This window comes from Sarcophilus harrisii, chromosome X (assembly GCF_902635505.1).
Source record: "Sarcophilus harrisii chromosome X, mSarHar1.11, whole genome shotgun sequence".
Taxonomy (NCBI): domain Eukaryota; kingdom Metazoa; phylum Chordata; class Mammalia; order Dasyuromorphia; family Dasyuridae; genus Sarcophilus; species Sarcophilus harrisii.
The window spans coordinates 55021815-55033944 of NC_045432.1; the positions used below are offsets into that span (position 1 = coordinate 55021815).

A 12130-nucleotide genomic window follows, 5' to 3' on the forward strand; every position below is an offset into this window, starting at 1 on the left:
GAATGTAGCAAAATCATCCCCTCTTCCCTACATAGTATCTGAACAATGAAGTTCTTTACATTCAGGAGATGGAATATAATGAATTTAAAATGGTTTGATCTCTTCATATATGATCTTAAAACAAGATTTAAACTGTTTTTATTTATTCCATAAACGATATAACAAAACTCAGCAAGTTAACAATATGACATTTTCACCATACAGTCACAAATATTTAAAACCTTCGCAACAAGAACAAGAGAACCAAAAATATTACAAGAATAATTTACAAGGAGGTTCTATAAAACAGCAAGTTCACCACTGTTCCAGTTTTCTTTACACAAGGTCACTACACTCGTTCACAACATGTCTCTTATTACAAAATTCCCAACAAAAGTTTCATTGTTTTTCTTTATAGTTTGGTTTTTAAAACCAGGAACTTTTAAGTATATGTCCTTTTATTCACACCCGGGGGTGCGGAAAAAGGAAACCTCGCACATACAGACACTTCACAGCACTTTCCTAAGAAAAATATACACTTACAAAATATTTTACAAATTGGCACACTTAAAAATATACAAGATTTTGTAGGCGTCTTAGAATGATCCTTAAGAATTATACTTCAATTGACTCTACAGAATATTTATAAAGCTTATTCTAAAAGAAAAAAGGCAAATAATTTTCACTCATGGTAAAATTGCAGTGTCATATGTCAAACAGAAATGTTTATGTTACATTCATAAAAAGGGCCATTAAAGGATTTTTTGTGTGTGTTTTTTAAATTTCCTTGAATGCTTAGGGGGTCAGAGCAGGGCTGAAAATCATCATTTCCTTTCCTTTAGCACCATAAAACATTAACAACTTACTCCAGAGGTGCATTAAGTTCTATGGAAGGAAGTGAACTGCAGGAATGGTACATTCACAACTGCACAACCAGTGTGCCTTAGGCAATTCAAAGAGAGCATCTATCTCCTTCTACCTCCACCCTGCTTCCTTCCCTTTTTCTTTCCTTCCCACTATGTGACAAAGTCCAAAGTAGTTTCCCAGGCCTCTCTGGGTTGATCTTTCTTTTTTGGCCTTTCCATTGTGCTTTAGAACTTGACATTTTTCTAGCTATCCAGGGAGAGGGTCATTCAAACTAGAAACGTTTCTCTTCTCTTTTAAACAGAGCATCTTTCAAAGCCTTTAAAATAGTCTGGCAGTTCCCACCTCATCACCTTGGGCCCCAGTAGCCATCCTCACCTTCTAGATAAGATTTCCTTCCATGGCTGTTTCTCTACTGCCATTAATGTCACTTGTTTACCTGAGATACCAATTTTGAAAGCCTTGCCGATACCACAAACTTGGTACTATTTTTTGTCCTCCCGTGGGCTTTTTTGCGTCCTCTTACCTCCCCAGTCTTGCTCTGTGGACCCCACGCATCTCAAGGATTGAACATGTGGTCCCAATGTCAACCCAGGCTTAAGCCAGCCAGTTCCCTTTGAGTGATATCAGGAGCTGCCCAGCTGAGCCAGGAAAGTGCTGTAAAGGGTTTGTGCTTTGGTACTAGGCAGACTGAGCATCATCCCCTAACTGACACCATCCCAGCTAGGGATGAGGTGCCTCCCAGACTGAAGTCAGCTGAAGCCAATGCAAGTTCTTTCTCTCACCTTTATTTCAGATCCCTATTTGAGAAACTCTTCTAAAAGGCTTGGTCTGCTTGCTTGAGGTCCCCATTAATGACATTTAAAAAATTTGGGTGCCTCTAGGGGTAAGCCAATCTTAATGATGGGCTTCATCAAGAAAAACAAAAGAAACAAAACACAGTTCAAACATCTTTTCTTTCTTAAAAAAAAAGAAAATAATACTTGCAGTGGAGTATAGCCTTCCCTGTCTCAATGAACCAACCAAACTGAAACCAACCCCAACCTTCCAATTGGAGAATTTTTCAAGAATGCAAGAGCACAAATGTTTCTGCTAGAGCTAGGTGGTATTCCATTCTTCTCATGATGGGCTGGACAGAGTGCTGATTCTGAAGTCAGAGGACCTCGGTTCAGATCTCCGCCCTGTGCGTCATTGGATGATGTCAAAAGCAATTTCCAGCTTGAAATAAATGACCCTATGATCTAAGTAATACAAGTGACATCTTTATTTTTGTCTTTCTGCTGGAGTAATACTGAAGTCAGCAAACACATTCTCCTCCTTTGGGTTCATCTGCAGTTTATGCTGTGGGCAACTTCTCAGCACAGATTTCAAGGTGTGTCTCTGTCTTCAAGGACCTAGATGGGCTAAGCTGGGATCTTCCTAAAACTAGTCTAGATTACTGGTGGCTCGATGTTGCATGTGCCATGCATATATATATACACACACATACATGCTATACACATAGAATAGGATCAAGAGCTTGGAGCTCTGAGATCATAGGATCATAGATTTGGAGCTGGATTAGCTAGTCCAACCCTCTCCCATTTTATAAATGAGGAAACTGCATGCAGCCAAGAGAGGGAAAAAATTTTATCAACTGATAATTAGCAGGGCAAGGATTCTAATCCAGGCCCTTTGACTCCAAATCCAGTGCTTCTCATACTACATTAGGCTGCGTCTCATGGAAAGAGCACTAGCTTTCAGTTCCAGTCCCGACGGTCACTTACTAGCTGTGTGACTTCTCTGGGCTTCAGCTACCCTCTGTAACAACAATGGTGACAGTTTGCTCATGATATTTAGCTCAGCACTTTTCGTGTGTGTGTATGTATTATCTTATTTGATCCTCACAACAACCCTGTGAGGTAGGTGTTATTATTTCCCCATTTTACAGATAAGTTAATTGAGGTGGAGAGAAGGTAAGTGACCTGCCCAAAGTCATACAGCTAGGAAGTGTCTTAAGCAGGATTTGAACTCAAGTCTTCCCTGACTTCAAGTCCAGCACTCTATCCACTATGCCACCTAGCTAGCTGTGTAATAAAGGGGTTGTATTATTACATTATCTCTAAGGTCCCTTCCAGCTCTACAATCTCACATTCTAAATCCTACTGCAGTTTTCTCCCATGTGTAGGCCCTCATTTTGGGTTCAATACAGTGCCTTTCTCTAGAACTCTGAGTTATAGTAATACCTTTGGAAACCCAATGGTTTGCAGGCCAAAAAAGGTGCCTGAAAACGTCAGTGGTTTGGGGAGAGAAAGAGGTGTTATTCCCTAGACCAAATCCTTCATTGGTTCCCAGGAGATACCATCAAAATCTCTCTTTCCAAAGGAGTTGCTTAACAGCAAGTTGAAACATAGAAATGTTCTCATCATTTATTGATTTCTTGCTACCCCCAATCCCTAACTTCATCCTCCCCACTTCAAGGTAGACCTGACAATGACTCTCTGAGACTCCCCCCAAACCAGCCACTTTTCTTTTTATCTAATCTTTTCTACTTATAGAACAATATCCAACACTGTCTCTTTGGATCAGACTCAGAATCATGGCAAACCCTCTCCTCCCCCACCCCTCCCTTCCAGGCTCTCATCCCATCTGGAAGGCTTTGGCTTCTGAGATTCTGGATGCTTCTTTGCTTGGGATGGCCTCCCTAGCTCTCTTCAACCTGATTACTTCCTCCCTATCCTATGAAGCTCAATTCGAATGCATTATTTTCCAAGAAGCCCCCTTGTTAACCTCCATAGGTCATGATTCTTCTCTCAAAGTTCATCCAGCCCCTCGATTATTCTAACGTCCATAGTATTGTGAATTAGTTATCTGGATTGTCTTATCTCCCCCCCTCCAGATTATGAGTTCCATGATGGAAGAGACGTATTGTAGTGAGACTTCGTGCTCTTCTCTGGGGGAGAGGCAACATTCGGACCACAGCAGGTAATTAAGAAAAGTTTGCTAAAGCAACTTGAATTGGTCAGCTCTAGGAACCAGCTCCCATGCATTCAGCGCAGTCAGCACACACTACCCAACAGAGTGCCAGAATGAGCGTATTCCAGTTTGGGTCTTTTCCCCTTTTGGACAGCAGTTGTGGAGCAAGGGTCTTGTTTCACTTGGTGTCAAGATTCCATTGTTCCCAAGTTACACAGCAGAGTCAATGTTTGTTGACTGTCAAAGCCTAAATTCAGTCATTGGCCTTTCAAATCGCTCCCAGCCCTCTTGTCCAGGGAAAGTCAGGTTTCACGTTGAGGGTAGAGCTGGTTTTACTCATTTTGCTACCTGTGTGTTTCCTGGCTGTAGAGCTGTCAACATAGCAGACTGTTGAAATGAATCATGAACCTAGATCAGGAGTCAAGAAGCTTGGGGGTGGGTCTTGGCCCTGCCAGTTACTTATGGCATAACCTCAGGTCATGTCTCTCTGGGCCTCAATTTCCTCATCTGTAAAATGAGGGCGTTGGATTCAGTGACTCTAAGATCCCTTCCAATTCTGACCTTCAATGCTTCTGAATGATTCTCCTTCCATATCTTCTTTAGCACCTTTCCAAAACTCCGAGTAAACATGTTAGGAAGGCAATCACTAACTAGTCCCTATCTGTAGGTACCCTTGCTCACATCCTCCCTTTCAAAATATGCATTGTCCTTTTCTAATCTGTCATGTTCTCCCTTTCCAAATGTATGCTGTCCCTTTCTTGCCTCCTAAGCTTTTTCTCCTACCCACTTTACCTCTTTCTCATAACCTCAGCCCTCTTACTCCTAGGTCAGTAGGACAAATAATAATCATGATGATAAAGAATAATAACAATCCCATTATAGTGCTCAGTAGTTTTCATAGTACTTTTACCCCCATGATCTCATTTTGGATCAGAGTGCATCAGACATGGAGGCTCTCCACTGCAAGTAAAAGAGATGATCAATTTTAAACTAGGGACAGGCATCAGTTGAGGGGCAAAAGGGATCGATAGTAGTGGATGTGTGAACTGTGGCACTAAGCAAAGAGACTTTGTTTCTTTTGGGACTGGGTTGAGTGGGTAGCACTTGATGCTTGTCCCCCAATTAAGGTTGTCTGGCCCTAATTGGCTCATTCCCCCCCCCCAAGACTGCTCTGTGTTCTTTGACATAAAAAGAGAAATAAATGATCAAACTAAAATTCTCAATAAAATCCAAACACAGGTTACATGACATCAGCATTATGAAATTAAACACTCCAAGAACATAGAAGCCAGAAAAGACACAAAGCAGGATGAAATATTGTAAGCAACAATCAACACACTTGATTCATCATCAGCACAGATTTGATGCCAATATTTAGAATTTTCCCCAGGTTCTTAGAAAAGATATAAAACGGAGATACAAAGGATCAGCAATAACTTTGCACTTTAAATAATCTTCAGCTACAGAGTTTGCTTTTAGAAAACAGAAACTTTCAAAGCAGCTGTTTCATTTCCTTGAAAAATGTTCTTGAAATGTGTACACTCGACTTCCTATATTAGACTTACCTGGCGTGTTTTCTATATTCTTCTAATAGAACTCAATTCTTCGGCAAAGAGAGTGTGAACAAAAAGATCTCATCGCCTTGCCGGTCTGGTCCTGTTTCTACACAGGACTTTTATGTTTGTTTAGCAGTTGTGTGTGTGTGTGTGTGTGTGTGTGTGTGTGTGTGAGAGAGAGAGAGAGAGAGAGAGAGAGAGAGAGAGAAAGAGAGAGAGAGAGAGAATACTTTTGAGCTGTAAACTGTGGGGGTGCATCTGTGAAATGAGGTCAGTCAATTTGGCACACTGTTAACCTTGTCCATAAGTTTTGGTAAATTGGTGTAAATGAACAACCCAGTTTTACCCTAGAGCTAGAGCTGTTACCCAAGAAAGTAGGGTTGGTTAATAGCAGACCACTGGAATGTTTCTTGTTAAGTCAAAGGGGCTAAATTCCCCCAACACTCATAACCCAATGCTGAGAAAGAAGGAACAATGTTTCCAGTCCAGTCACTTGTTCATCAGTTTGGCACGATAATTTTGTGGTTTTGTTGTTTTGTCGTTGTCGTTTTTCCCTTTGGAGCCATTGTGCATCAACTACTGTACAACTGTCTGACTCATTAAAAGTTTTTCATAGAGAATCCCAGGTTAGGGATTGCACTTAAAGAAGTATTCCCACAAGGTCAAACTCAATTTCAGCACTTACATGTCAACATACCACAAGGCAGATTTTGAAAGAAACAGAAAACAAACATCAAATGTCTTATTAGAGAAGAATAAGTCTTGTTTTCCAACACAGGGAAATCCTCAAAATGCTGTTTCTGCTTTAGGAAGACCATAGTCTGAATTCCCTGCAGAAAAATCAAACTTTTTATGCCATCCTTCCTTGTTGGCTTTCATGGATGTCCCACCACAGGATTATCTATTAACGTCAATTTAACTGTGGTAGATACTGAAGGATGCAGGCAAAGATATAAACAGCAGAGGGGGCCACAAAGCACTCAACTTGGCCACATGCAGCACAGTGAAGTTTGAGCTCTCAAATGTCCAACTAAAGATCCTTTCCATTGAAGCCTTTTTGGCTTTTGTGTGTGTTCAAAAGTTCTATTTTTTTTTTTTTTACAAAAGGTGGTTTCCCCCGAAGTCTTTCCCTTTTCTAAATCATTAAGAAGAGCACATCTGATAACTGGGAGTTTTTTCCCCTCAAGAAATAAAGAATAAAAACAGAAGCGTAAACTGGAGGGGGGAAAAAGGAGCCTTGTTGGTGTTTAACACCAGCTGAGTCAAGAAAAAAAGAATCTTTTCTTTGTTTGTTTGTTTTTGGGTTTTTTTTTGTTTCTTTGTTTTTTTTTTGTTTTGTTTTGTTTTTTTGTTTTTTTGTTTGTTTTTTTTTTCATTCTTTCTAGGTAGCTTGCAAGTGTGAGTACTTCTGGTGCCCTTTTCCCCTTTCATTTCCTTTTTAATTTTGCAAAAGGTAGGAGGGGGAAAGGGGATGGTCTCTTTCATGCAAACTTGTTTTTGAGAAAGGAGAAAATGTAGGACTGCAGCAGGCTTAGCAGGTAGTAGGAAAGATAAGGGTATATCTGAGCCATTTTGGTATACTATTACCTCAGTTTTTCGAAAGTAGATGTCCCAGCTGAGTCCTTGAGGGCTGCTTCCCGCTCCTGACGTTTTCCCTTACAATTCTCATCCCTCAGGGTTTTTGAGCTGGATTTGTGACGGTATAACTTTTTGTGTGTAGGTCCGTTATTCCCTAAAGTGCTCAAGTTACTATAGTTTTTATCCAAGAAGGGAGAGTGAATGTCTGAGTTGTATCCTGCTGTGTTTGCCCGGCCAGGATCACCTACGACTGCTTTCCCACTGCTTCTGCTAGAACTCTTGGGTGACCTGTGATTCTTACTGGCTCCTGGGGAGCCACTGTTGGCCTTTTTCTTAGACTCCTGTGGGGTACCAGCCAAGATTTTTAGGGTTTTTAATTTTAGGCTGTTGGACTCAGGAGAACGGTATATATTTGGAACCCCATGATGGCCCACTGGGCTCCAAAGGGGCTCCATGGAGGCCATCATGAATCTCTGCACATCAGCCATGCCAGAAGCAATGTTGGACAAAATGTTAGAAGGTTCTTCAAATTCTCTCTGGTCATCATCCAGGAGGCTGTTGGCATTGCCCATGCCTACATCAGTCCAGCCTGTGCCACTGTCCTTCCCCATTGACCACTCCCCAGAGAAGTCTTTGTGGCCTGTCATCTTCACAGGGGTTGTGGGGCTACCATGGTGCATACATCCTGCCAAGAACTTTCCCGTGGCGGCATTGTTGAGCTGACCCCCTCCTCGGATGAGACCGATTTGAGTTTTCTCACCATTAGCCACAGCTGCTGCATATTTTCCTTTTCTCGTTGACTTGGGCATCTGACGGGAGGCTTTGCTGGGTGACTTTTCAATTCCTTTATTGTTGGCTTTAGAAGTCTTTTTCCTGGTGCCTTTTGGGGAAGAGCTTTGGTTTGTAACCCCACTCTTGCTGGGTGAACTTTTCTTTTTCGATTTTGACACTTTGCTACTGGTGCTAATTTGACCAGATGGCTCATTAAATGTTGACAGGCAAGGGTTTTTTTGGAGTAGGCCGACAGAGTCCTCATCATTGAACATATGGAACTGAAACTGATGGTTACATAAATTAAATCCATCACCTGTCTCATCTTGGTGTGGAAGGCTGCCACAGTCCCACTTGACCTTCTCTCCGCTGCTCAAAGGGCCTGGGGTGCCCTCTGGGAACACCTTAAGTACCCCTAGTGCCTTACTATTCTCTGAGCCTGTGATCTGTGGCGAAAGACTAGGGGTGTCTGGTGGAGACATCTCTGAGAGAGATGAGTGGCGGAATTTGTCCGGTGTGAAGTTAGAGATGTCTAGGAGGTCAGTGGACTCCTTTAAGGGGGTGATCTCATCAATGCTCTGCTGGATCACCAGCTTGGGACTGCAGTGAGCTAAGAAGTCATCATTGATATCCTCATCACCCTCCTTTTCACAAGACTTCAAGCTCAAGGAGCTGTAATTGCTGGAGCTGACTGACAGCGAGCCCACAGAATCAAAGCTAATGAGCCGGCCATTGTCTGTGTTGAGCGTGCCCCGATGGAAAGGAAAGCAGCCCTCTGCATTATTGAAATGGCACTGCTGATAGACATCATCGGGTGGCAGCTGGTTGTCCTGCATATATTTAGTGGGGTATGGGTGCTTGCTGCCCCCCATTGGGCCATAGATAGCAGCTGAGAGGTTATCCCCTGTTGGAATTATTTCAGAGCCACCAAACTTGCCTGAGAGGGCCCCAGTTGCCTCTCCTGAGGCATCAGCCATAAAATCCTGAGGGCCAGTCATAGCCTTGTTGGGCCACACACTTCCAAAGGAACTTGCATCCATTTTGAGGGGATGGGGTGAGTGCTGCAGCTCAGATTCTGAAGGTGGGGAGAGCACACAGCTCTGGCCAGTTTGGAGAGATGTGAATGCTTTTTCTGGCTGAGGAAGGACAGCAGAATGCTGGCCTGGGGGATGGTGGGTGAAGTAGGAGATGGCGGTAGCATTTGATAAATCCGATGCATCTAACAATGTCTGCAGATACCCTCCAGGGATAACGGGTACATTGGTGGCGATATTAGCAGATGGCAGAGGCGCGTCAGGCGAGCAGGTGGCTGGTAAGAAGAGAGAATTTTTAGTAGCGTTATCTTCCCGACAATTGGATCGATGGGAGCTGTCCGGGGCTCTACGAATATTCTCATTCTTGAGACTGGAGCCTGCCTCTTGGCTGTCTGGGGCTGGATGAGGGGCCGCCTTACTGCTTTCCTGCCCAGCTTTGTTCTTCTTGCATTTTAACCTGGCTTCACTTTTAAATTTGATTCGGTGGAGCACTTTCCTCTCTGGCCCTTTCCGGAACTCTCGGTCTTGTGATCGGCTCTTCGCTGAGTCAGGACCAGCCATGTCATTTAAATGCGCTTCACTGGCACAGCTGGAGGTAGCTCTAGCCCCTGTGTGAGGTGCACCTTTTGAGCCTGCATCTTCTTTACTGCCAGCAGCTTGCTTCTGATCACAGGAGAAGGAGCCCTGTTTGTTTGTCGATTGTTCGATGGCTTGGATTCTCTGGATCCTGTGCCGGTTGGCCAGTTTGCACTTTCTTTTCCGAGGAGGAGGTGGGAATGGGGCCTCGAGGCCATTCAGGTGGAAGCTTTGCTTGTGATAAAGGGTGGATCTAAGGGAATCAAGGCGATTCTGCTGCTTCTCTTGCCAGAAGCCCTTCAGTGGGGCCAGCCTGGCGTACTTGTGCAGCAGGTTCTCATTCAATGTTACCGTCATCTCATTGGCGTCCACCTTACTCAGCTTCACCAGCATGTGCTTCTCCCCCTTGAATCGATTGATGATAATATATTTGATAATGACTGGAGGTTCCTTGCGAGGCACTTTCCGTCTCTTCTTGGGGCACCACTCGTCATCATCCTCCTCCTTCTGCCCATCTGGCTGCCACTCCTTCTTCTCGCACATCCTCTCACTTTCTATGGAATCAACATCATATAGGTAGTCTTCACTGTACCGGACTTTCCTTTTAGCCCTCAGTCCATAGTTCTGCTGGATGGTGGTGGAGGCAGAAGAAGAGCCAGAATGAGGATCACGGGTAAGATAGCGGCTACAATCCTTAATCTCCTTCAAGGCATCATATGAAGACTCGGTGCAGGAGCTGTCATCGCTGAACTCCCCAGAATCCTCTGCAGAGTTGGCAGTGTCAAGGAAGGGGTTGCGCTTGGAATTGACATACTTGACCACATCAGTGGTCCCCTTGCACGGTTTGCTTAAGGCAGACAACCCTCCAAACTCCTTTTCTTCTTCCTCTACTCTCTTGTTCTCCTGGACTTCAGCTTCCTGGTCTCTTATTTTCTTGTCCTCTTCCTCCTCATCCTCTTCCCCCCAGATGATGCTCTCTGTGGGGACTTTGAACTGGGAGGAGTCTCCACTCCGCTTCAGGCCTCCATTCTTTGTCTCCCTCTTGGAGCAGCTGGTGAAAACACTGGGGAAGAAGTTGAACTGGGCATCGTCCTGCAGGACATTGGTCTTGTCTCGCACGTTGTCCTGGAAGGATTCATATCGGATCTTCAGGGAGCAGACGTCACTGCCCAGAGTAGAGTCGTCATCATCAAACATATAGTTGTCTACATCCTCTTCTGAAAATAGGTTGACTGACAGCTCATTTTTTGAGCAGAGGTCAAGGAGCTCGATCTTGCTCTCACTGATGAAGGATTCAAAGTAGCCCCATTCCTGGTTAGCATTTGAAAGCAGAGTTTCCTCACCGTTGCATTTATCCAATAGCAATCCCTCATAATAATTTTTCTGAGTGGGGTCCTCTGAGTCACTGTCAGATTTCTCTGTGTCTCTTTTGTCTCCCGCCCTGGATTTATGGAGAGGGAAGCCTAGGAGCTGGTCAGAAAGCAGCTCATCTCCGAATCTCATGGTTTCTCCCGTGTTCATACAATGGATCCCTATATCAGAGACAGAACAGGTATCATAATCCCTATTTATATCACCTGGTTTCAAGCTTATACCCGGTTCTGCGTCAATCCCATCCTTAGACTCAATGAAACAGCCCAGGCAAGTCCGACTTGGCTGCATGAGACAGTCGCCAGTAAAGGCCGACATGCCTCCAGGTTCCATGATGGTGAGTGGAGCTTTCTCACAGTCCCCTGGCAGCGACCATGTGTTCAGGCCCTTGGTTATACCAGATGTGAGGGCAATAGCATGCACGGAAGAATCATTAGAAGAGTGTTCAGGTGCATCGGTCAGCCTCAGGGGAGATGGGGGACTTGGTAGGCAGGGTTTCTTAGAAGTCAGAGGCAGAAGGCCCCGCGTAGACACCAGAGTCTCTTTGGGCGTCAGGCTCAGGGTCTGCAATGTTGTTGCTGCCAGCTTCACCATCAGATCCTGGTCATTGGAGCCTTGGGGGTGGGCTGGGGAAGAGAATGGAAACAGAAGAACACAGAGACACAGGTAAAGATTTCAGCTGATTTTCTGCTCCCTTTTCTTCCCTCTAGTAGGTTATGATCTACTTTTCTGTTCCTTGACCTGCAAAAACCCAGCCATGCTCAGCTTTTTTTTTTTTTTTTTGCTTGGAGTAAATACCAGAATCCTAAAGAACCGCCATTCAAACTAGCTTTGAACAGCCCTAATTGGTGAATATGGCCCTTATTGAAGCTCAGCTTCATTTTCTTCTGGGGCAGCTAGATCTGCCTGAACACAAATCACAAGGCCAGAGTTTCAGGCTAGGAAGAGTCGGAAGGGCTTCTTTGTTCTTTTGAAACACGAGCCTCTATCCCATCACCTCATTCCTATGGTATGTGGCGAGTGTATTTCCAAATGCTTGCTGGACAGCACTACCTGCGTGTCACACCAGCACCTCAATTTTTAACACATCTAGTAATGGAAAGTGTCATCTTTTGCCCTTAACCGTGCTTCCTCCCATCTCAATATTTCTCTACTTCAGTTGATTTTTTACACTACCATCCTCACAATTTCCTAGCCTCCTGAGCACAAAGCCATCTTTGATATTCATTCTCCCTCCCCTTCACAGTGGCAAAGTCATATTGAATTTTTTCTTTGTAATAGCTCTAACCTCTGTCTTCTTCGTTCTATTCCTACTATAACTGTCCTAGTTCAGTCCCTTGCTATCTTTCCCCAGGATATTATAATGGCCTCTTATCTCTCCCTGGTCTCCCTGACTCCCCATCTCTCGCTTCTCCACTCCATCTTCTACATAGTTGTCAAAAGAAG

General features: G+C 44.1%; 1 protein-coding gene across 5 annotated transcripts in view; it reads right to left on the minus strand.

The window, feature by feature from the left end:
• Positions 1–121: 121 nt before the first annotated feature.
• The window catches only part of NEXMIF (neurite extension and migration factor), a 198879-nt gene continuing 186870 nt past the window's right edge, over positions 122–12130 (minus strand). For all 5 annotated transcript variants that reach the window (XM_031944898.1, XM_031944896.1, XM_031944895.1 and 2 more), the window contains one exon: positions 122–11310. In XM_031944898.1, coding sequence (XP_031800758.1) covers positions 6938–11310 — 4373 coding nt within the window. In that variant the 3' untranslated portion in view covers positions 122–6937. The remainder of the gene's footprint in view (positions 11311–12130) is intronic.